This window comes from Nicotiana tomentosiformis, chromosome 4, assembly GCF_000390325.3.
Source record: "Nicotiana tomentosiformis chromosome 4, ASM39032v3, whole genome shotgun sequence".
NCBI classification, from domain to species: domain Eukaryota; kingdom Viridiplantae; phylum Streptophyta; class Magnoliopsida; order Solanales; family Solanaceae; genus Nicotiana; species Nicotiana tomentosiformis.
The window spans coordinates 118,831,228-118,857,807 of record NC_090815.1 but is presented as its reverse complement, the minus strand read 5'-3'; the positions used below and the strand labels follow the sequence as shown (position 1 = coordinate 118,857,807).

General features: G+C 39.8%; 2 protein-coding genes across 2 annotated transcripts; both read left to right on the top strand.

The window, feature by feature from the left end:
- Nucleotides 1–12,235: 12,235 nt before the first annotated feature.
- Nucleotides 12,236–14,076, top strand: LOC138910439 (uncharacterized). The gene is made up of 2 exons (XM_070201679.1): nucleotides 12,236–12,295; nucleotides 13,729–14,076. Exons 1-2 carry the CDS (start codon nucleotides 12,236–12,238, stop codon nucleotides 14,074–14,076), a joined length of 408 nt encoding a protein of 135 aa, XP_070057780.1.
- Nucleotides 14,077–24,035: 9,959 nt separating this feature from the next.
- LOC138910438 (uncharacterized) lies at nucleotides 24,036–24,998 on the top strand. Its single transcript, XM_070201678.1, has 3 exons — nucleotides 24,036–24,145; nucleotides 24,341–24,527; nucleotides 24,774–24,998. The coding sequence occupies exons 1-3, from the start codon at nucleotides 24,036–24,038 to the stop codon at nucleotides 24,996–24,998; spliced, it is 522 nt and encodes a 173-aa protein (XP_070057779.1).
- Nucleotides 24,999–26,580: the final 1,582 nt, after the last annotated feature.

Sequence of the window (26,580 nt, the reverse complement as noted above, 5' to 3'; positions counted from 1 at the left end):
TTTTGCAAGAGGTATTAGACTTTAATTAGATATTGAGTCCTGTCATTGGCCGGAATGAACCTTAAATAGACCAGATCAGGTCCGTTTGCAACTCCACTTATCCAATTAACGGGATTGGAAACTGCTAAATACATATATCATTAGGGAGTGTGGTGGGGGTGGTTGGGATCTCTCTCGGCATTAAGCCTTGCGATTTGCGAATGAAAAACTTCTTGGTACGAATTGATTTGCCCTCTTAGTGGGCCTACTCGATGGAATAGCTGGTATTGCAATCGCGGTAATAAACTTGTAAAAATATATTGTTGGCAATGGTTAGGTCTCTCACAGTATTTCACATTACTAACTAATAGCTGGTTGGATCGCTATGGATTAATCTATAGCTATTCAATTTGTGAGCACCTAATTTCTTACCATGTTTGAATTTTTCATCATTTTTTAGTATGTAAATATATTTTAAGTTTAATCTACATATTTTGGCTCTTATTTCACCTTTTATAGTTATTACTTAAGAAAATTATATCTCACTCTTCCTCTTTCACAACTCACACTCCCACTCTTCCTCTTTAACAACTTACATTCCCACTCTTCCTCTTTAACAACTCACGCTCCCACTCTCTCTTATATAAAAACACACACAAATCAGACAGATAGAAAAAGAAAAAGGAACGAGAAAGGAAAAATTAGATCTAGAAAAGGAGAGAAAAAATGAGAGAGCTAGGGGAAAAGAGGGAACAGACAGATAGTGAGAGAAAAGAGGGGAATTGAGAGTAAGAAACAAAGAGGGTAACATGTTAGCAGCGGAAAATACAGTGGGATCAATGGAGTTCGACCTAGGGTTCACTGTGCTTAGAAGAGAGAGGAGAGAGTTTTTATTCTAAACTTTTGGAAAAAATAAAATGAATAATCTCTTCAATACAATGTGTAACTAAGCCCATATATTTGACCCGGAAGTCCACCTAAGCCAAAAATTACTAAGCTGAAACAGAAAAATTAAATACATTTGGGCTCAGCCCAGTACAAATAAAAATGGAGGATATTAAACCCATGACTAAGTAATTCCAATACCCCCCTCAAGTTGGAGGGAGAGAACACCCCAACTTGGAAAGAAGACCATGATGAGCAGCCCCAGCAAAAGCCTTGGTGAAAACATCCGCGAGCTGGGTGGAGGAAGAAGTATGCAACAAATGAATGAGGCCCTCAACAAGCTTGGCTCGAACAAGATGACAATCCTCAATATGCTTAGTGCACTCATGAAAAATAAGATTCTTTGCAATATGAATGGCAGCCCGCCTGTCACAAAACAAGGGAACAAAAGGACAATTGGCTCCCAAATCCAAAAGCAGCCTATGCAGCCAAGTAAGTTCCCCAACAACCTTACTCATAGCCGTATACTCAGCCTCAGCATAAGACATAGACACCATGTGCTGCTTCTTAGACTTCCAGCCAACCAGACTACCTCCCAATAAGACACAAAAGCCAGTTACAGACCTCTTGGTGTCAGGGCACGTATCCCAGTCACTATCATAATAAGCAGCCACAGAAAGATCACGAGAGTTGTTGAAAAAGACACCAAAATCAGCAGTACCCTTCAGGTTTTTTAAGAGATGGAGAGCTTTCTCCAAATGGGGCAGACAAAGCATAAACTGAGACAATTGTTGGACATCAAAGGAGATGTCATGCCTTGTATTAGTAAGAAAATTGAGATTGCCCACTAATGACCTGTAAACTTTAGGTTTAGGAAGAGGAGTTCTGTAACGACCCGACCGATCATTTCAAAAGTTATAGCCCCGTCTCCCCTATTTCTACTTCTTTTTATATTATTCAACTATATTATATTATATCGGGTTAGTTGGTTTGGGACCAGAGTGGTTTCAGAGTGAATTGAGACACTTAGTCTCTTAAGTAGAAACTTAAGTTGGAAAAGTCAACCGGGTGTTGACCTATGTGTAAACGATCTCGAATTTGAATTCTGATGGTTCCGTTAGCTCCGTTAGGTGATTTTGGACTTAGAAGTGCATCCAAAATGATTTGGTGGTCCGTGGTAGAATTTGACTTGAATAGGTGAAATTGGAAATTTGGCGATTTTGGTCGGTAGTGAAAAATTTGATATCGGTGTCGGAATAGAATTCCGGAAGTTGGAGTAGGTTCGTAGTGTCATTTGTGACATGTGTGCAAAATTTGAGGTCATTCGGACGTGGTTTGGTTGGTTTCGGCATCGGTTGCCGAATTTGAAAATTTAGAAGTTCTCATGCTTGAATCCGAGGGTAATTTGATGATTTAATATTGTTTTGAGTGATTCGAAGGTTCGACTAAGTTGGTATGTTGATACATGACTTATTGGTATTTTTGGTTGAGGTCCCGAGGGCCTCGGGGTGATTTCTAGTGGTTAACGGATTTATCGAAGTTGAAAAATGCAGCTGAAGCTGTTGCTACTGCTATTTCTGCACCTGCGGAAGAAAGAGTCACAGGTGCGAGGCCGCAGATGCATGTGGGGAGTTCGCAGGTGCGGACAATTCTGGGCTAGGTAGTAAGCACAGATGCGAGAAGTCTGTCGCATCTGCGAGCCCGTAGGTGCGAGACCAGGGGGCAGATGCGGAAAGGGGGACGCTGGGCAGGCTTCGCAAAAGCGAAGAAAAAGCGCAGGTGCGCTTTCGCAGGCACGAGAATTTTCTGCGCAGATGCGGAAAAAGGTGAGGCCAAGGCTGGAGCGCAGGCGCAAAGGATTTGGCCACACCTGCGAGCCCGCATGTACGAGGCCTGGAGCGCAAGTGTGGAAGCTGGGGAATTAAGTGGAGTTCGCTGATGCGGCGCCTTGACTGCAGGTGCGAGTCTGGGTAGAAACCATAAATAGAACACTTCGCGAATTTGGTTTATTTCCACCATTTTCAAGTGGTTTGCGGAGCTTTTGGAGTGATGTTTGAAGGGTGATTCAAGGGCTATCAGTGAGGTAAGTTGCTTGAGCCCTAATACTCGTATATATGGTGATTTTCTGTTGTTTAATCATGTAATTAGTGAAAATGAGGGGTTAGGGCTTTGAAGTTTTGGAGAGTAATTTAAGGATTTGAAGGACCAAACGATGTCGAATTTTGATGAATTTAGTATGGTTAGATTCGTGAGTGAATGAGCTTTCTAGTTTTGTAAATTTTGTTGGATTTCGAGACATGGGCCCAGGTGCCGGGTTTGAGCCAATTTCGGGTTTTGGTCTAATTTTGTAGATTTTCTTGTGGAATTTATTCCATTAGCTTATATTGATGGTATTGTACTGATTGTGAATAGATTTGTAGCATTTGGAAGCCGAGCCCAGAGGCAAGAGCATTGCGGGGTAGAGATTTGACCGGTTTGAGGTAAGTAACAATTATAAATCTAGTCCTGAGGGTACGAAACCCCGGATTTTGTATCATTCTACTATTTTTTGTGACGCACATGCTAAGTGATAGGCGTGTGGGCGTGCACTGTTGGGGATTGTGACTTGGTCCGTCCCGTGGCAACTGTAAGGTTGCATACTTTGTTAAAACTATATGATACTTATATGTTTTAGAAAGAGTTTCTGTAAATTGGGCTGAATGCCATGTTTGGGCCTTGTGCCAGTGCTATTTGGACCCTTAGGGACCTTTTCTTACTATCCTCTCACTGTTTTCGATTGAAATATATACTCAGTCATGTTTATACTTGTTTACCGTATAACTCAGTTTTATGACTTTACTTTGATGCATATAAATGTTTTGGGCCGAATGCCCTGTTTTACTGAAATGTACGAGTGGCTTGAGAGGTTTATGACTGAGTGAGGCCGAGGGCCTAATTTGTGAGGATATTTATGGGATCGGGCTGCACACTGCAGTATGTTGCATATTTATGGGATCGGGCTACACGCCGCATCATGTTGCATATTTATGGGATCGGGCTGAATGCCGCAGCATGCTTGATATAGGCCGAGGGCCTGAGTGATTTATGCCATGATTTGGCTTGATATAGCGCATGGGCTGAAAGAGTCCCTCCGGAGTCTATACACACCCCCAAGTGAGCGCAGGTACCTACTGAGTGCGAGTGCTGAGTGCTGAGTGACTAGGATGCATGAACGATTGTGAGGTATGCCCGAGTGGCACGAGTGACTGTGAGGTTTGCCCGAGGGGCTGTTTATGATTTCATCATTTTTACTCACCTTTGCATTTTTTCTCTGTTTGGAAACTGTTAAAAAAAATACTTTAAATGATTTTTACTGAAACTGGGTTTAATCGAGATGTTTTGATTCAAATCCCGATTTTAAAGCATGTGGTATTTTACCGAGATTTCCTGATATGAACGTTATATGCTTTATTGCTCGTCACTACTGCTTAGTATTTATTTATTGTTGTTACTGACTGAGTTGGCGTACTCACGTTACTCCCTGCACCTTGTGTACAGATTCATGTGTAGCTGGACACGGTAGTAGTTATTGATTGTTCTGGCTACAGATTTTCTTGGAGATAGCAAGGTAGCTGTTTGGAGATCGCAGCCCCCTGCTCTTCTCCCTCATATCTACCTCTAGTTGCATTTAGCTATTTTCCAGGTTGATTTAGCCTTGATATTATTAGACAGATTGTAGTAGATGCTCATGACTAGTGACACCCCGATGCCGGACTTTTTCTTCCGCACTTTTATTTTGATTGGAACACCTTTATGAAAGTTTTTATGTTAAATAACATTGTAATTATCTTTGAAATAAAAATATCGGTTTGTTTTGGAAATGAGTCGGCTTGCCTAGTTCCACGATAGGCGCCATCACGACAGGGGTTAGTTTGGGTTGTGACAGATTGGTATTAGAACCTAGGTTACATAGGTCTCACGAGTCATGAGCGGGTTTAGTAGAGTCTTGCGGATCGGTACGGAGACGTCTGTACTTATCTTTGAGAGGCTGCAGAACCTTTAGGAAACTCCATATTCTTGAATTCCTGTCGTGCGAATCTGTTGATTCTAGTAACTAAATATCTGTTGTTTCATTCTCTCACAGATTGTGAGGACTCGTGCTACCGGTCAGGAGGGCCAACCACCAGTACCAACAGCCAGGGCCGCGAGAGGCCGAGGCCGCAGTAGGGGCCGTGGTAGGGGCATAGGTGCAGCCCGTACAACAGCTGGGGCAGTACTTGCAGATCCACCGGTTGTCCCAGATCAAGACCAGGTTCCAGTTGTTGATGCACCAGCTCAGGCATCACCTGTGCCTATTGTGATTCCAGGCCTTCAGGAGGCCCTAGTTCAGATTCTGACAGTGTATACCGGCCTTTCTCAGGCGGTCTCTATTTCTACGGCAGCAACCACTTCTCAGGAAAGGGGAGGCACTCAAACTCTTATCGCTCGCACACCCGAGCAGGTTATTCAGGGACTTCAGACACCGGAGGCACCACCAGCCCAACCGGTTGTAGTTGCTCAGGATTATGTGGTTCCTGCTATGCCTGAGGATGATCAGCGTAGGTTGGAGAGGTTTGGAAGACTCCAGCCACCACCTTTCAGTGGCACAAAGAGAGAGGATGCTCAGGACTTCTTGGACAAATGTAAGAGGATACTCCGTACTGCTGGTATTTTGGAGACTTGTGGGGTCTCATTCACCACCTTTCAGTTTTTTGGGGCTGTACTTAGATGGTAGGAGACTTACGAGAGGCATAGGCCTATTGGCACAGCACCCCTTACTTGGCAGCAGTTCTCTGTGGTCTTTTTGGAGAAGTTCATACCTCGATCCTGCAGAGAGGAGCTGCGCAGACAGTTTGAGCGGCTTCGCCAAGGTGATATGTCTGTGACACAGTATAAGATGCGGTTCTCTGAGTTGGCCCGTCATGCTATCTGGTTGGTTCCCACGTACATGGAGAGGATCATGAGGTTTATTGATGGTCTCACTTATCAGCTACAGTTGCTCATGATCAGAGAGAGGGTTTCGGGTGCTACTTTTGATGATGTTGTCGACATTGCTCGGCAGATTGAGATGGTTCATGGTCAGGAGAGGGTTGAGAGGGAGGCCAAGAGGCCTCGTAGTTAGGGTGGATTCAGTTCTAGCACGGTATAGGTCATCATTTCAGATAGGCTCAGTCAGCTCGGCCATTTCATTGGGGTGCATCATCTGGCCATGGTTCTCACAGTTCTCATCAGGGCCACTCATCACTTAGTGCCCTTCCAACACCGAGTTTTTCCCATGCTCCACCTGTTCAGGGCTCTTTCATACCAGGTTCTTCTACTAGTCATCCCGGTGCTAAGGGTTCCCTTCAGTTTTCGCCACCAGCACTAGGGAGTCATTTTACGTGTGGGGAGCTTGGGCATATGTGGAGGCATTGTCCTTATCGTCATGGGGGTCTATCTCAGCAGAGGAGTCAGCCTCCGATTGCAGCACCAGTTACCTTACCACCCGCCCAGTTAACTCGGGGTGGAGGCTAGTCAACTAGGGGGTCGCCCTAGAGGGGGAGGCAGATCAGGGGGTGGCCAGGCCCGTTTCTATGCCCTCCCTGCCATACCAGATGCTATTGATTTAGATGCTGTGATTTTAGGTATTGTCTCAGTTTGTCACATAGATGCCTCAGTATTATTTGACCCTGGTTCTACGTATTCATATATTTCCTCGTATTTTGCCCATTTTCTGGATATGCCCCGTGAGTCTTAAGTTTCATCTGTTCATGTATCTACTCTTGTGGGCGATACTATTATTGTGGACCGCGTATATCGGTCATGTGTGGTGACTATTGGGGGTCTGGAGACCCAAATAGACCTTTTGCTGCTCAGTATGGTCGACTTTGATGTGATATTGGGTATGGATTGGTTATCTCCATGTCATGCTGGTCTAGATTGTCACGCTAAGACGGTGACGTTGGCTATGCCGGGAATTTCGAGGGTTGAGTGGAGAGGTTCTGTAGATTATGTACCAAGTAGGGTGATTTCATATTTGAAGGCTCAACGCATGGTTGAGAAGGGTTGCCTATCTTATTTGGCTTTTGTGAGGGATGTTATTGCAGAGACTCCTGTCATTGATTCTATTCCAGTGGTACGTGATTTTCCGGATGTGTTTCCTGCAGACCTGCCAGGCATGCCGGCTGACAGGGATATTGACTTTGGTATTAATTTGGTGCCGGGCACTCAGCCCATTTCTATTCCACCGTATCGTATGGCACCGAGGGAGTTGAAAGAATTGAAATAACAACTTTAGGAACTCCTTGACAAGGGGTTTATTCAGCCTAGTGTGTCACCTTGGGGTGCACCGGTTCTATTTGTGAAGAAGAAGGATGGTTCCATGAGAATGTGTATTGATTACAGGCAGTAGAACAAGGTCAGAGTCAAGAACAAGTATCCTTTGCCTCGTATTGATGATTTATTTGACCAGCTTTAAGGAGCGAGGGTGTTCTCCAAGATTGATTTGAGGTCCGGTTATCACCAGCTGAAGATTCGGGATTCAGATATTCTTAAGACAACTTTCATGACCCGATATGGCCATTATGAGTTCTTGGTGATGTCTTTTGGGCCGACCAATGCCCCAGCAGCGTTCATGCATTTGATGAATAGTGTATTCCAACCCTATTTGGACTCATTCATTGTTGTATTCATTGATGACATCCTGGTGTACTCTCGTAGCTAGGAGGAGCATGCTCAGCATTTGAAGATTGTATTATAGAGATTAAAGGAGGAGAAGCTTTATGCAAAGTTCTCCAAATGTGAATTTTGGCTCAGTTCAGTAGCATTCTTGGGGCACGTGGTGTCTAGTGAGGGTATTCAGGTGGATCCGAAGAAGATAGAGGCGGTGCAGAGTTGGCCCAGACCTTCCTCAGCCACAAAGATTAGGAGCTTTCTTGGTTTGGAGGGTTATTACCGTCGCTTTGTGGAGGGATTTTCATCTATTGCATCGCCCTTGACCAAATTGACCCAAAAGGGTGCTCCATTCAGGTGGTCGGATGAGTGCGAGGAGAGCTTTCAGAAGCTCAAGACTTCTTTGACCACAACTCCAGTGTTAGTTCTGCCATCATCTTCAGGTTCTTACACCGTGTATTGTGATGCCTCGAGGATAGGCATTGGTTGTGTTTTGATGCAGGAGGGTAGGGTGATTGCCTACGCCTCGCGCTAGTTGAAGACCCATGAGAAAAACTATCCTGTCCATGATCTTTAGTTGGCAGCCATTGTTCATGCCTTGAAGATTTGGCGCCATTATCTGTATGGGGTTCAGTGTGAGATCTATACTTATCACCAGAGTTTGCAGTATCTGTTAAAGCAAAAGGATCTTAATTTACGTCAGCGGAGATGGTTGGAGCTTCTTAAGGACTATGATATCACTATTTTGTACCATACGGGGAAGGCCAATGTGGTGGCCGATGCTTTGAGTCACCAAGCAGAGAGTTTAGCATACCTTCCGGCAGCAGAGAGACCTTTGGCATTGGATTTTCAGGCCTTAGCGGGCCAGCTTATCAAATTGGATATTTCGGAGCCTAGTTGGGTATTGACTTGTGTGGTCTCCAGGTCTTCTCTTTATGACCGTATCAGGGAGCGCTAGTATGATGACCCCCACTAGCTCGTTTCTTAGGACAGGGTTTGGAGAGGTGATGCTAAGGATGTGACTATTGGTGATGATGGCATGCTGAGAATGCAGGGCAGGATATGTGTGCCTAATGTGGATGGGCTTCGAGAGTTGATTCTTGAGGAGGCCCACAACTCGCGGTATTCCATCCATCCGGGTGCCGTAAAGATGTACCAAGATTTGAGGCAGCACTACTGGTGGAGGCGGATGAAGAAGGATATAGTTGGGTTTGTGGCTCGGTGTCTCAACTGTCAGCATGTTAAGTATGAGCATCAGAGACCGGGGTGGCTTGCTTCAGAGATTAGAGATCCCAGAGTGGAAGTGGGAGCGGATCACCATGGACTTTGTAGTTGGGCTCCCACGGACTTCGAGAAAGTTCGATGCTATTTGGGTTATTATGGATTGGCTGACTAAGTCCGTGCACTTCATTCCAGTTGTACTACTTACTCTTCAGAGCGGTTGGCTGAGATTTACATCCGAGAGATCGTTCGCCTGCATGGTGTCCCAGTTTCCATCATTTCAGATAGGGGTACTCAGTTCACATCACAGTTTTGGAGGGCCGTGCAGCAAGAGTTGGGTACTAGGTTGAGTTGAGCATAACTTTTCATCCTCAGACGGACGGGCAGTCCGAGCGCACTATTCAGATATTGGAGGACATGTTGCGTTCTTGTGTCATTGACTTTGGGGGTTCATGGGACCAGTTTCTGCCACTCGCGGAGTTTGCATATAACAACAGTTATCAGTCGAGTATTCAGATGGCTCCGTACGAGGCTTTATATGGGAGGAGGTGTAGATCTCCGGTTGGATGGTTTGAGCCGGGTGAGGCTAGGCTCTTAGGTACAGACTTGGTCCAGGACGCATAAGATAAGGTAAAATTAATTCAGGAGCGGCTTCACACAACGCAATCTAGGCAGAAGAGCTAAGCGAATAGGAAGGTTCGTGATGTGTCTTTTGTGGTTAGGGAGAAGGTTTTGCTGAAGGTATCACCCATGAAGGGTTTTATGTGGTTTGGGAAGAGGGGAAAGTTTTGCCCCCTGTTCTTTGGGCCTTTTGAGGTACTTCAGAGGATAGGGGAGATGGCGTATAAGCTTGCCTTGCCACCCAGCTTGTCGAGTGTGCATCCAGTATTTCATGTTTCCATGCCCTGGAAGTATATTGGAGATCTGTCCCATGTTTTGAATTTCAGCACGGTTCAGTTGAAGGGTGATATAACTTATGATGTGGAGCTGGTGGCTATTTTGGATCGGCAGGTTCGAAGGTTGATGTCAAAGGATATAGCTTCAGTGAAAGTGCAATGGAGAGGTCAGCATGTGGAGGAGTCCACCTGGGAGACTGATCGGGAGATGCGGAGCAGATATCCACGCCTATTCGAGACTCCAGGTATATTTCTAGACCCGTTCGAGGACGAACGAATGTTTAAGAGGGGGAGGATGTAACAACCTGGTCGATCATTTCGGGAGTTATAGCCCCGTCTCCCCCATTTATACTTCTTTTTGTGTTATTCAGCTATATTATATTATATCGGGTTAGTTGGTTCGGGAACAGAGTGGTTTCAGAGTGAATTGAGACACTTAGTCTCTTAAGTAGAAACTTAAGTTGGAAAGGTCAACCGGATGTTGACCTATGTGTAAACGATCTCAGATTTAATTATTGTTCATGGAGAAGACGAGGCATCCAATTATAAAGAACTGTTAATCCTGTGTATTAAGGCTAAGGAATGGTGCGAGTCCATTATCTATTAGGCTTTCAAAGTGGTTGTTGTGGACCAGATTGAGGAAGAAAAGCCCATTCTACATCCTCGTCTTTCTGCCACAACTGTAATGGTGGCTACACTTATGCTGAGACAGTGTTAAGAGCTAGGAAAAGGCTTGGAGGCATCATTGCAAAGAATTTAGGAACCCCCTCTCCCTTTAGTAACAAGGGTACTTTTGGCTAAGGCTTTAGGCCAACACAAGCAGACGAAGACAAAGGCAAGCACCGCAAAAAGCAAGGGGTGGTCCTACAACAACCTATCCCTCACATTTTCTACACTTTTATCAAGCCATGACTCCAAGAGGGACAAAATTCCTCGGCGCACGCAAACATTGATGAAATTTTCCATGGCCTCAGCCAGATGTTTTCTGAAGTGAATATGATCCAGGCTAGTGAAAGCACTAGTCATGTAGATGTGCAACTAATTGGCCCATATACCATGCTCAACAATTTGGAAACAACTCCCCTCCCTATAAGGAATGAGCCTTGGTAGTTTGCTTTTGCAACTTCTTTTTTGTACTTTGGTTTACTTTCAGGGTTGTAATCCAAAAATCTTAGTATGATTGTTTTGTTTTGTTATTAACCCTTATATCCTTTCAAATTCGATGAAATGCAGTTTAATTTCGTATTAAGTTTTGTATATTTTCATTTTCCTAATTCCTGTCATTTTGTTTCCATTTCAGTTTTGTTAACACCGGCTTTAATAACATGACATGCATGCAGAATTCACGCTCAGATCTTAAAAGGCTATCTAATTTCGAAATAATGTATCAAGAGGCCGAATATGATGAATATTAGGTTGTTAAAGAAATAAAAATGAGAGTTGGAACAATTTGAAAACAAGCTTAAGCCCAACCTCAATGAAACTGAGCCAATTAACATCGGAAGTCAAGAAGAATTTAGAGAAACGAAGATAAGCATTTACACTGCACAAAAAAATAGAGATGCCTTGATTCAACTTTTATTTAAATACAAAGATGTGTTTGCTTGGTCTTATGATAATATGTCGGGTTTAAGTGCTGATCTAGTGGTTCATAAGCTTCTTACGTATCCTGAGTTTCCACCAGTACAACAAAAGCAACAAAAATTTAAAATGAATATGAGTGACAAAATCAAAGAGGAAATAATGAAGCAATTCCAATGTGATCAGAGTTGTCCGATACACGACCTGGGTGGGAAATGTTGTTTCTTTGCCAAAGAACGATAGAAAAACCAGAGTCTATATTGACTACAGAGACCTAAACAAAGCAAGTCCAAAGGATAATTTTCCTTTACCAAATATCTGCATTCTTATAGATAATTGTGCAAAGCATGAGATATAATCGTTCGTGGATTATTATGCTGGGTACCACCAAATTCTAATGGATGAGGATGATGCAGAAAAGACTACTTTCACCACTCCATGGGGTACTTATTGCTACAGAGTCATGCCATTCGGTTTGAAGAATGCAGGGGCAACTTACATGAGTGCCATGGTTACCATTTTCCATGACATGATGAACAAAGAGATTGAATTATATGTTGATAATGTCATCAGAAAATCAAAGACACGGGTTGATCACGTGCGCGATTTGAAAAAGTTCTTCAAACGGCTGAGAAGGTATGACCTTAAGCTTAATCTAGCCAAGTGTGCATTTGGGGTTATGTCTGGGAAGCTCCTCAGTTTTATAGTCCACCGGAGAGGCATCGAATTGGATCCATCTAAGATAAAATCCATTCGCGATTTTCCACCCTCGAAGAACAAAACTGAAGTCATGAGTTTCTTGGGAGATTGAACTACATTAGGTTCATTTCTCAACTCACAACCACGTGCGAGCCCATCTTCAAGTTGCTGAAAAAGGATGCTTCTATCAAGCGGATGGACAATTTCCAAAAAGCTTTTGATAGGATCAAAGACTATCTGTCAAACCCCCCCTTGTGTTGGTACTTCCTGAACCTGGTAGGCCTTTGTTTTTATATCTATCGGTGATGGATAATTCCTCTGGATGCGTTCTGGGAAAACATGATGCGACAGACAAAAAGGAACAGGTAATCTATTATTTGAGCAAGAAGTTCACCAATTATGAGGTTAAGTATACCCTTTTAGAAAGGACTTGTTGTGCTTTGACTTGGGTCGCTCAGAAGCTAACACTATCTTTTGGCCTACACTACTTACCTCATATCCAGAATGGATCCCTTGAAGTACATCTTCTAAAAGCCAATGCCCACTGGCAGGCTCGCAAAGTGGCAAATTCTACTAACAGAGTTCGACATCGTCTATGTCACTCGCACCGCAATGAAATCACAAGCTTTGGCTGATCATTTGGCAGAGAATCCAGTCGATGATGACTATGAGCCGCTAAGAACATACTTCTCAGACGAAAAGGTCAATTCAATAGAGGAATTAGTTCTGGACAACAACCATGCCTGGAAAATGTATTTTGATGGGGCTGTCAATATCAAATGAGTTGGGATCGGGGCAATCCTCATCTCACCTATTGGACAACATTACCCTGCAATCGCACGACTTTGATTCTTCTGTACCAATAATATGGCAGAATACGAGGCTTGTATCATGGGTCTGAAATGGCCCTCTATCTGGATGTGCATGAACTATTGGTTATGGGAAATTCTGACTTGCTTATCCATCAAGCCCAATGCGAATGAGAGACTCGAGACATCAAGCTTATTCCATACATGCAATGTGTGCAAGACCTGAGCAAAAGATTCAAATCCATCGAGTTGAGGTACATTCCCAGGTTTCACAACGAGCTAGCCGACACCTTGGCTACCTTAGCCTTGATGCTCCCTTATCCAGGAAATACTCATATTGATCCATTATAAATCCAAGTTTGGAATCAACACGGTTATTGCAATACAATTAAGGCAGAACTATATGGTGAACCATAGTATCATGATATAATACGATTCCCGATAACAAGGGAGTACCCAGAGCATGCCAAGGGAGATAAAAAATAACTATAAGGCGGCATACTGGTGGTTTCTTCCTGAATGGGAAATTTTTTTACAAAAGGACCCCATATTTAAACTTGTTAAGATCCATATATTCCATAGAAGTTGAACGGATCATGAGTGAAGCGCATTCGGGGGATATGTGGGGCTCGCATGAATGGATATGTTTTGGCAAAGAATATTCTGCGGGCAAGGTATTATAGGCTTATTATGGATCGAGATTGCTTCAGTTTTGTTTGCAAGTGTCACCAATTCCAGATTCATGGCGACCTGATTCATTCGCCTCCATAGGAATTGCATCACACGTCCTCTCCTTGGCCTTTCGTTGCTTGGGTAATGGATGTTATTGGGCCAATCGAGCTAAAAGCTTCAAATGGGCATATATGCATTTTGGTCGCCATTGATACTTCACCAAATGGGTGGAGGCAGTTACTTTCAAAGCAGTCACCAAGAAAGCAGTGGTAGACTTTGTTCATTCTAACATCATCTATCACTTTTGTATCCCAAAGACCATTATCACTGATAATGCAACCAATCTAAATAATCATCTGATGAAGGAGGTATGCGAGCAATTTAAAATTGTGCATCGCCATTCTACCCCTTACCAGACAAAAGCTAATAGATCCGTTGAAGCGGCTAACAAGAACATCAAGAAGATTCTTAGGAAGATGATCCAAGGGTCCATGCAATGGTATGAAAAGTTACCTTTTGCTCTTTTGGGATACCGCACGACTGCTCGCACATCAGTGGGTGCAACTCTTTATTTACTGGTATATGGAATTGAAGTTGTAATACCAACTGAAGTCGAAATTCTCTCCCTCCGAATCATTGTGGAATTGGAGATTAAAGACACTTAGTGGGTCAAGACCCGATTAGAATAACTAATGTTGATTGATGAAAAGCGACTAGCAGTAGTGTGTTTTGTCCAGGTATACCATCAAAGAATGACACGCGCTTATAATAAGAAAGTGCGCCCAAGGCACTTTGAGGTAGGCCAACTCGTTTTGAAACGCATCCTTTCACACTAGGTAAAAGTTAAAGGAAAGTTCGCTCCGAACTGGCAAGGACCCTACATCGCCAAGAAAGTATTACCAAACGGGGCCTTGCACTTGGTAGATAAAGAAGGACGGGTGCCAGACTTGACTATTAACGCAGATGCAGTCAAAAGTTATTATATTTGATATATACCCATTACGGAACTTTCACGCATGATTTTCTCAGATCGAGATGACGAAGGATATCATTGCTCACTATCTTAAATAGATGTCACCCTTTTGAGCCGTATTTGTCTTCTTTGTTTTCCTTTTTTGGAACCTTTGTACTTGTAAAAACAAAAACAAAAAACAAAAAAGAAAAGAAAAAGAACAACAAATCTTTTGAGTCAGTGAACTACGTCTGACCTGATTCCGAAAGGATATGTAGGCAACCTTACCTTGGGTTCGGTCCTATCACAACAAAAAATTCATATTCCCAATACTCCAAAACTAGGACAGAAGTTTATTTTATTTTACGCTTTGTTTTCTGTAAAAACAGTTCCAAAAGTTGTAATTCAGTTTTGTCACACCCCTTTTTTACCTCCAAAAGATATGTGCTATGTTATTATTCTAGGTTAAAGAGTTTTCCAATTGCAGTGACATATTTGAGTAAGGATTATTTTATTTACAGAGTCTCCACTCGGAATTGATTTTTCGGTGTTCCAAGTCATCTTTTATTTGAATCCATAGTCAAAGGAAGGTTTGACTTTATTTTTATCGGTCCACAGAAATAAAGTTTGGGTAAGAAATTCTATTGTCCGGGAAGGTGTAAGGCATTCCCCGAGTCCCGTGATTTTAGCTCAGTCGCTTTATTGACTTAAAACTTGGCTTGAATTAATTTTGGACAAACTGTGCTTTATATGATTTTCATATTTTACCTATCTACTTTTCTTTCTTGATTATTAAAATAATTAAAATAATATGATTTGGATAATATTATGTTGTCATAACCACACTACGCAAGCGAAGGCGTGATCGAATAACATAATTAATTAACTTATCATAATTGCGCCTCACAAGCGAATCCGAAATCATGACAATCGATTATTTGTATTACTTTTGAGAAATTACTACATTTGAGAAAATTAATTCTTGAAAATTATTAAAAGTCAACTATCACGTTACGCAAGCGAATTCGCGATTTTAGCAAAATATTAATTAAATTAAAAATTAACTAAAACTAATGGGTATGGTATGGGATTATTGAATTAATGTATTGACTATTAAACATCACGCTACACAAAGGATTTCGTGAAGTTAAAGCGCGTCTGCTAATTGTCTAGCATTTAAATTATTTTTAAAATAATAATAGTTAAGTTATTTGTTTAAACAGTAATAAAAAACTAATTTTATTAAAATTATTTGACTAAACTAAAATGTAAGAACTAATTGGAATTATTTTAAGAGAATGCATAAGCATATTCTATTTACTTTGTCGACCTTAGGCTTGCCAAAATTATTCTTAATTTGGCCCAAAGTGTAGTGGACCTAACATGACAAAAGAAAACTCTCCTTACATCTAGTTGTTATTAATCCATGACTATTGAGTATAGAAAAAAAAAGAAGAAGAAGATTGCTACTAACCGTAGTTAACTTGATTTTCTATTACATTAATGACAAGAAACAACCTTATTAACGTTGCCAATGATATAGGGAACAAATGCACATGGAAACATGATTAACTGGAAAACTTAATCCATATTACCAAGACTATCATGAAAAAGTCAATTAAGAACAACACTATGTAATACCTTCCGAGAGAATGATCTTTAAATTAATAGAACAATTTCCTAGCAAATGTGGACTTAACAAGCAATAGAATATAATTTTTAATATGCACTAAAATCAGAATCGGATTTAGCTATAAATAGAATAGAGCGTACACATGAATTCTAAATCTCATACATCACATGTAAAAATAAGGACCCAATACATACAGAAAATTAATCTACTTCATTACCAGCTACAACCAAACATAAAAGATTTCGCAACTCTAACATTTACTTTTAACAACCAAGAGATAGAATAAGAAGCAGAAGAAGCTAAAATGATTTCAAGTAATCAAGTCTTCCTCATTCCATTCATATCATGAAAACTACATTACAATATTAAGAAGAGTACCTAGACCGCAGAAATAGCAAAGGAGGCAACAAGGACGAACTTTGTTATCCACTAGCCAATGAGCGCAACAAGAGTGTCGAAAATTACAACAGAAAAATAGCAGCGATTTGGAGATGACAGCAGCAAACTCGTAACAAACAGAAACCCAGAAACTTAAAACCAAAGACAAAGATAGAAGTTGTTTCTATACATCTTCCTCCAAACCAACAAGACCTTAAAAGGAAACTTTCCGAAAGAAAAAAAATATTTGGTGTTTTGCAAGTTCTAACAGCTCTCTCTTTCTCTCTGGTTTTATTTGAAGGCCCTCCTAGATCTCTTGTTTTTTCTCTCATTTTCCAGATCTAATTTTTCCTTTCTCATTCCTATTTCTCTTATTTTATCCGTCTGATTTGTGTGTGTTTTTATATAAGAGAGGGTTAGAGTGTAAGTTGTTAAAGAAAAAGAGTGAGAATGTGAGTTGTTAAAGAGGAAAAGTAAGAGTGTGAATTGTTAAAGAAGAAGAATAGGAATGTGACTTATCAAGGAGGAAGAATGAGAGGGTGAGTTATTAAAGAAGAAGAGTAGGAATGTGACTTATTAAAGATGAAGAGTGGAGTGTGAGTTGTTAAAGATGAAGAGTGAGAGTGTGAGTTGTGAGGAAATAATTGTGTTTGTGGTAAGAAAGATTCATCAGACTATGTTTTCTTATCTTAGTAGAAAGATTCATCAAACTAAGCCATTTATCCTAGGAGAAAGATTCATCAGACTAGATTTTTTTATTATTATTATCTTAGAAGAAAGATTCATCAGACTAAAATTTATATGCTAGGAGAAAATTCATCATACTAGGTTTTCTTATCTTAGGAGAAAATTAATCAGACTAAGACTTCGATCCTAGAAGAAAATTCATCAGACTAAGACTTTGTATCCTGGGAGAAAATTCATCACACTAGATCTTTTTTATGGTATCTTAGAAGAAAGATTCATCAGACTAAAATTTTGATCCTAGGAGAAAGTTCATCAGACTAGGTCCTTTTTTTGTTATCTTATGAGAAAGATTCATCAGACTAAGATTTCGATCCTAGGAGAAAATTCATCAGACTAGGTCCTTTTTTTGTTATCTTAGGAGAAAGATTCATCAGACTAAGATTTCTAACCTAGGAGAAAATTCATCAGACTAGGTTTTCTATTTTCTCCATCAGACTGGGACTTTTTATCCTAGGAGAAAAAATGTGAAGAGCAATGGCAACATTTTATGCACACTAGCAAGACAGATAAAGAGAAAGATTTGAGAAACTTCCCTTTGTTGGCTCTTCTCTTATTTTTTCTGTTTCTTACTTTTCTTTTCTTTTTTTTTGTTTTTGAACCAACTTCCTTCCACTGCTTTGTTCCTGTTTCAAACAAAGAAAATTTTGTCAGTTTTAAAAGTGGTGGTCGGTTTGTGGTCTTGAGTCTTGAGCAGCTTGGCTTTTGCTCAATCAGCTTGAGTCAGTTTCAAGAGATTTCACACCCAGTACCATTTGTATTTGTGGCTCAGTCAGCCTTATCTTAAAAAAGAGATTTCTTTTCTTGAATAACCTTTTCTGATATCTTGAATGGCTTTCCTTTTGGAGTAATTTGTCTGTCAGAGAGAATCACAACTGGTAAGAACCTTTTGTACGATGTGCACACTTCATAGTAATTGTTCGATACTACAGAGAATCCATGATTAACCTTGAGGTTATCTTTGCTTGCTTTACCCGAATAGGCTGACAAGAGACTTAGTTACACTTGTTGCACCCAAAATAATTAAAATTACAACTTTAAATAGTCAACGAAAGTGCAAACCCCATCTTCCTCATCATCACGGTAGATCATCAAATAATCAACTAAGAAAGAAAACAAAAATATTCTAATCTAAATCTAGAGTTTATTACATAGATACCTCTACAGTAATACAATCCAATTCCTTGGCTCAATTTTTTTCTTTCTTAAATCCAATTAAATCAACCCAGCAAATTATGTAACAAACTTTAAACTAACATTTACATGTAACTTCTTAAGAGAGAATAACACAAGCACATGAGAGCAATTTTCTAACTAATCAAGAAATCAAATCAATTAAGAAGAAAACTCAACAAACAGTAAGATCCCATATTTATTGACATGAATTTCACAACTGAAAGCATGTATTAATAAACACGGTAATAAAATAAAATGAGAATGGGAGAAATGAACCTGAGATAGTCTTTTAGTTAATGAACCTCAGCAATTACAGCAACTATAAGTCGAACAAAATCAAGCAGTGAATATGTCTCAGACAAAATATTCAACAAAACCTCCGAACAAAAGCAGCAGAACCCCGACCGGAGAACTCGAATAGGGAGCGAAAACAATGACGAGCTGGACTCAATCAAACCTCATTTTTGCAATAGAAATCCAAAATTAAAAGCGAAGAAGCAGAAATATTTTTGTTGTTTTCTGGAATTTTTAAAGAATCGGAAACTAAGGAAAGGAGCTTAAAGAATTTTTGAAACCTTAGTTTCCTCTCAATTTTCTATCCGATTTTTCCTCCAAAAACCTCTCATTTTTGGAATCCAAATCTGGTTGTTCCCCCCTCTCTCTCTCTCTCTCTCTCTCTCTCTCTCTCTCTCTCTCTCTCTCTCTCTCTCTCTCTCTCTCTCTCTCCTAAGTTGCGCTCTATTTTAGTCCTCTCTCTTCGTGCTCTGTTTTGTTACTCTTCCTTTTTTTAGCTGCTGCGCAACTTTTTTTTTTCTTACTCTAGGGTCCTCCTTTTTAGCTCCTCTTCCTTTTTAGGGGAATGGGGGAGGGGGTGAGACTCTAGTTATGGGATTAGGTTTTTGGTGGGGTATTGGGCTTAGATCTTGTGGGCCATTCCAAATTGGGCCTTTTTTGTTCCAAAGCAAAATAATGAGCCTAAACTACTAAAATACTATGAAAATATTAATTAGTCCTATTTTAAGTAGAGTAAACTATTAAAATAACACTAAATACTAAACCAAGACTTTTTTGTATTTTCAAATGTTATAACAAACTAAAAGTAAAGAAAACAGGCTAAACTAATGGCAAAAATTAAAGTACTATAAATATAAATATACTAATTGACCTTAAACTAAAGATGAAAATATTTTTTGTGCTTTTAAATTGTAATTTGAAGTAAAAATTGACTAAAACTCCATAAAAATTAAAGCTAAGTTAAATAAATATTTTAAACACTTAAAAATAGCTCAAAAACATGACTGGTCAAAAATTACGTGCTTACAATCCGGGTAGAACCTTTTCGCCTAGGGGGATCCAACTTATATTTTTGGGTAGAAGTACTCTTTGTACAGGCTGTTTTTCGTAGCTTAACCCAGGTAAAATATTTTTTGCCTAGGGAGATGCAGCTCATATTTCCGGGTAGAATTACTATTCACTCAGGATTGCTTTTCGTAGCTTAACCTAGGTAGAACATTTTCTCCTAGGGGGATCCAACTCAAATTTTCGGGTGGAATTACTCTTCGCCCAGGCTTGCTTTTCGTAGCTTAACCTAGGTAGAACCTTTTAGCTTAGGAGGGTCTAGCTCATATTTCCGGGTAGAAGTACTCTTCACCCAGACTTGCTTTTCGTAATCCGGGTAGAAGTACTCTTCACCCAGACTTGCTTTTCGTAGTTTAACCCGGGTAGAACCTTTACACCTAGGGGGATCCAGCTCATATTTTTGGGTAGAAGTACTATTCGCTCAGGTTGTTTTACGTAGCTTATCAGGTAGAACCATTTCTCTTAGGCGATCCAGCTCATAGTTCCGAGTAGAAGTATTTTTCGCTCACGTTGTTTTACGTAACTTAACTCAGGTAGAATCGTTTTCCTAGATGGATCTAGCTCATAGTTCCTATTAGAAGTACTCTTCGCTCAGATTGTTTTACGTAGCTTAACTCATCTAGAACCGTTTCGCCTAGGGGGATTCAACTCATATTTTCGGGTAGAAGTACTTTTCGCTCAGGCTGTTTTACATAGCATTATCCCAGGTAGAACCTTTTCGTCTAGGGGTATCCTGCTCATATTCCCGGGTAGAAGTAATCTTTGCCCAGATTTGATTTTCGTAGTTTAACCCAGGTAGAACCTTTGCGCCCAGGGGATTCAGCTCATATTTTCGGGTATAAGTAATTTTCGCTCAGGCTGTTTTACATAGCATAACCCAGGTAGAACTTTTTCGCCTAGGGGTATCCTACTCATATTTCTGGGTAGAAGTACTATTCTCCCAAGCTTGCTTTTCGTAGTTTAACCCAGGTAGGACCTTTGTGCCCAGGGGATTTAACATTTTATCAGTAATACAGGGTACCGACCCCTGTTTATATTTCCTTTTCAATAATACATGACACCAACCGCTGGTTACATTTTCTTTTCAGTAATACAAGGCACCAACCCCTAGTTACATTTTCGTTTTAGTAATACAGTCATATTTCATTTTAGTAATACAGGGCATCAACCCCTGGTTACATTTCCTTTTCACTAATATAGGGCACCAACCCTGGTTACATTTCCTTTTCAGTAATACAGGGCACCAATCCTTGGTTACATTTCCTTTTTAGTAATAAAGGGTGTCAACCCCTGGTTACATTCCTTCTTAGTAATATAGGGTACCAACCTCTAGTTGTATTCCTTCTTAGTAATACAGGGTATCAACCCCTGATTACATCCCTTTTCAGTAATATAGGGCGCAAACCCCTGGTTATATTCCCTTTTCAGTAATACAGGGTTCCAATCCCTGGTTATGTTCCCTTTTCAGTAATACAGGGTACGATCCCTGGTTACATTTCCTTTTCAGTAATACATAGTACCAACCCATGGTTACATTTCATATCAGTAATATAGGATACCAACCCCTGGTTATATTTTTTTTTAGTAACATAGGGTACACCACTCCCTAGTTGAGTCGGGCTGAAATGTAGGGCACACCACTCCCTAGTCTCCTTACCAGTATATGGTACACCAATCCCTATGTGTGTTTTCCATCATAGGGTACACCACTCCCTAGTTGAGTCGAGCTGAAATGTAGGGTACACCACTCCTTAGTCTCCTTATCAGTATATGGTACACCAATCCTTAGTTGTGTTTTCCAAGGTAGTGTACACCAATCCCTAGTTGATCTGATCTTAAATGCATCTTACACCACTCTCTGGTATCTTTGTTAATTCGGAGTACACCATTCCCTAGCCACATTCTTCCAACATAAGTTACATCAATCCTTAGTTAAGACACCATTTAGACAATCAGGGTACACCATTCCCAAAGAGTCATGTTTTTTCGAGGTACATCAATCCCGATCTTTTATTATTTTTAATAGTGAAGTAGTATAGAGTTTTATTACAAATAACTTATGAAATTTTCCTAGTGAAAATTAGGGCAGAAAAATTTTATTCATTTGTTTGTTTTGATGTCTGAGCAGGTTTTACCTCGAGGCACATGGTTCGAGATGACCAAAAGAAGAATTCTCAATCCAGAATAAAGAAAAGAATAGGAAAATAAGTTAATCCAAATGCAGAAGAAGATGGAAAGGATATGGACTGCTCAAGACATGACTGAAGTTATGAGCTTTACATTTCCCGTTTAGATCAGAAGAAGTTGTAGAAGAATGAACTAGTACCTGCAACTAGCAAGCATCAAGGTTCAGATCAGTGTTTGTGTGAAGAACCAGTCAAGATTCAAGATCAAGTTTTAAAAGTCTTATAGATATGAATCTTGTAACTAATAGCTGATAGGCTTGTTTAGTTTCTTTTGATTTTGATGTAATAACATGTTTAATAAAGAAGTAGTTTAGAATTTTGTTATAATAACTCACGAAAGTTTCCTAGTGAAAACTGGGGTAGAAAATTTTTTATTCGTTTGTTTGTTTTGGTGTATGAGCAGGTTTAACCTCGAGGCACATGGAACGAGATTACCAAAAGAAGAATTCTCAATCCATAATAAACAAAAGAAAAGGAAAAGAAGTGAATCCAAATGCAGAAGTAGATGGAAAGGATATAGACTGCTCAAGACATGACTGAAGTTACGAGCTTTACATTTCCCATTTTGATAAGAATAAGTCATAGAAGAATGAACTAGCACCTGCACCTAGCAGCATCAAGGTTCAGATTAGAGTCTACGTGAAGAACCAGTCAAGACTCAAGATCAAGTTTTAGAAGACATATAGATATGAATCTTGTAACTCATAGTTATCGGCTTATTTAGTTTCTTTTAATTTTGATGTAATAACAGGACTACAGACCGGAGCCTCGACGGAACCTCACTCGACTCTCCAACTTAGATTCCATCTTTTTTCTTGAACTACACGCGACCTGATTCCCTTATAACCCGAGATATGTAGGTTGTCCAAAACTAGGACTCGGTTGCACTATTTTCTCTTATCTCTTCCCTTTTGAATAATGGTATGGCCAAAAATTAGTCATATTGCTCATCTTTTCTTTGCCTGAAAACTCTTCATGTTTCCAAGAAAAGAGGGGCATGCTGTGAGCACCTAATTTTTTACCATGCCTCAATGTTTTATCACTTTTTAGTATGTAAATATGTTTTAAGTTTAATCTATATATTTTAGCTCTTATTTCACCTTTTATAGTTATTACTTAAGAAAATTATATCTCACTCTTCCTCTTTAACAACTCACACTCTCACTCATCCACTTTCACAACTCACAATCTCACTCTTCCTATTTAACAACTCGCATTCAGTCTTCCTCTTTAACAACTCTCAATTCTGCTCTCTCTTACTTATATAAACACTCTCTCTTACTTATATAAAACACACACAAATCAAACGGATAGAAAAAGAAAAAGGAACGAGAAAGGAAAAATTTGATCAGGAAAAAGAGAGAAAAAATAAGAGAGCTAGAAGAAAGAGGGAACAGACAAATAGTGAGAGAAAATAGGGGAATTGAGAGGCAGAAACACAGAGGGTAACATAGAAAAGAACAGAGGACGGAGTCAAAATCATTCATTTTCCAAGTCCAGATTAAAAAAAATATTTTCCCGTTTTATTACTGAAATAGTTTGAGATTTAGAGTTAGAGTTTGCTTTTTTTTTAAATCAAATTTCATTACTTGAGCTCTTTTGGAGTTGCAGTTTGTGTTTGGTTCGGAGATCCGTCGAGGATCGAAATTTTATTTTAGCTGCTGATTTGGGGTACTGTTTGAGGTTAATTTCGTGATTCGCGGTCCGAGCTCCTATTGTGGTCTCATTTTCCGGTCCGATTTAGTTCGTCAGAGTTTGTTGTAACCGAGTTCTTGTTAATCACCCGACTAAAATATTTTTCGTTAATCCAAGTTCAGAGATTGTTTTAGCTTCACTTGAGGTCCATTCTTTCCTTTTCTCTTGTATTTCTTTTTCTTGAATTATCTCATGGGATTTGTCTGTCTTTGCTTGCTTTAATTGATCTCCATGGATGGATAACCGTTGTGGTATGCTTGTTAATTGAGATAAATTAGTCTAGTTGTTACATTTTATTAAATTAGTTGTTGAATTTGATTTTCAGTGTTAGCACGCCAAACTAAAATGAGACTCTTAATCCTTAAAAACTCCACTTAGATTTTATTGACTTTGGAATAGTATATGGCTAAGGCCGCAATTGAGTTTTACCGGAATCAGTTCAGCACAGAAGGGGATCCTTCAGATTTTAAAATGTAAGAAAATATACCTGTTATGATTACTATGGAGCAGAATTTAGAACTGTGTAGATATCCAACACAAGAAGAAGTTAAAGCTGCATTTTTTGAACTTGGTAATGCTAGTGCCAGTAGCCCTGACGGATTTACTGGACTGTTCTACCAAGAATGTTGGGATATCATTTGTTATGATATACACAACATAGTTCTCTACTTCTACGGAGGTGCAACACTACCAAAGTCCATCACCCATACTAATTTGGATTTTCTTCCAAAGAAGCAAAAGATTTAAACCTTCTCAGACTTAAGACCTATAAGTTTGAGTAACTTCATCAACAAGGTATTATCCAGGGTGATTCATGACAGACTAGAAAATCTTCTACCAACTCTAATCTCACACAATCAATCTGGATTTGTGAAGGGTAGGAGAATATTCGATAATATACTTCTTACTCAAGAAATTGTCACTGATTTAAGGTTGAGAGGTAAGCCAGCTAATGTTGTAATTAAGTTGGACATGGCAAAGGCATATGACAGGGTATTATGGAAGTATTTATTGCATGTCTTAAGGAGGATGGGGTTTGTTAAACACTTTATCAGCATGGTTTGGAACTTACTATCTAACAATTGGTATTCAATGTTGGTGAATAGGCAGAGCTCGGGTTTGTTAAAGTCAACAAGGGGATTGAAGCAAGGCAATCCACTATCTACTACCTTATTTGTATTATCAGTTTAGGTGCTATCTAGATCATTGAATAAATTGTTTGATGATACAATGTTTAAGGGATTTGGCATGCCTAAGTGGACTGATCACTTGAATCACCTGGCATTTACTGATGATACTATCATATTCTCCTCTACTGATCCTAACTTTTTGCACAAGATCATGTCATTACTTGGTGGATATGAGCAGATTTCAGGCCAGCAGATCAACAAAAGTAAGAGCTCCTTTTATATGCATGCCAACATTGCACAAGCCTTAATGCAGGAAGTGGAAAACATCACATGATTTGCTAGAGGGGTGTTCCCCTTCACATACTTAGGATGTCCTATCTTCTACTCTAGAAGAAGGAAACTTTACTATGATGATCTTCTGAAGAAGGTAAAAACAAAATTGCACTCTTGAAAAGGAAAACTACTATCTTTGGGAGAAAGGAAACACTGATTACTAGTATCCTCCAAATCATGTCAGTGCATCTTCTATCAGTTCTTGATCCCCCAGCCAATATATTGACACATCTACATAAGATATTTGTAAGGTTCTTTTGGAGCACCAAAGAGGAAGAAAGGATTAGGCACTGGTCTTCATGGAAAAACTTATGTCTTCCTAAAGATGACAGAGGATTAGGTTTTGTATCATTACATGATGTGTCGAGAGCACATATTGTAAAACTATGGTGGATATTTAGAACTGCTAAAATTATCGGATCTAACTTCATGTGGAACAAGTACTGTAAAAAAGAAATACTTACACATGTGCAATTTAGACAAGGTTCTCATGTCTGGAAACAAATGTTGAATGCCAGAGAAGAAGTAGAACATGAGATTCTTTGGGAAATGAAGAGTGGAATAACAAATATATGGCATGAAAATTGGACAGGATTGGGAGCACTTTACCATGTAGTCCTTCCAGATTTTCTAGTGAATGAAGACCTATAAGAGGTACCAACTACCGGAACAGACAACACCTGGAGACATAGCTGAACATATTAAAAACAATATTCACTTTGAAGGAAGTGATGAGTCATGGGAAAAACCACATTGGATGCTGACTACTACAAGAAAGTTCAGTGTTACCAGTGCATGGCACATTCTTAGGCATAGGGAAATACCTAATCCGGAATTCAAACATATGTGGATTAAAGGTTTGCCCTTCAAAATTTCATTCTTCTTGTGGAGATTATGGAGGCATAAATTATCCACAAATGATTTATGGAGAAAGCATGGTTTTATGCATGTATCAAGATATTGGTGCTGCCAACATCCTCAGGAGGAAACATTTGACCACATATTCCTAAGAAGCCCTATTGCTGAAAAGGTTTGGAGGACATTCTTGAGTGCGGCAGGAATTACAGCATCAATGGTGCAGGTAAAACAGATAATAAGGGCTTGGTGGAATGCGAAGTGTTGTCCAAACTAGAACCTTTGTTTAAAGCAGCACCAACTATCATCACATGGGAGTTATGGAAGAAGAGAAACACAAGCAAAAATGGGGGATCAATATCTACTAATATAGTCATTCATGAAGTTAATAAAACTCTACATTACTTAGCAAGACTTGGGTACTCTTGGCTACACAACATACCTTTGACATGGCATGAAATAATCCAATTCTTTAAAGGATATATACCTATTCTAATCACTACAAAAGTAACATGGGAGATGTCCTGTCAATAGTGGTATAAATATAACACATATGGGGCTTCAAAAGGGAATCCCGGGTAGAGTTCATTGGGATTTTGTGTAAGAGATCATGTAGGAGACTTTATTTATGCAAGGGCAGAGGAAATAGGGGTAACTACCAATATTGTTGCTAAGGAAAAGGCAATAATGGCAGGATTGGAGTACTGTGTTGCAAAGAATCTCCATCC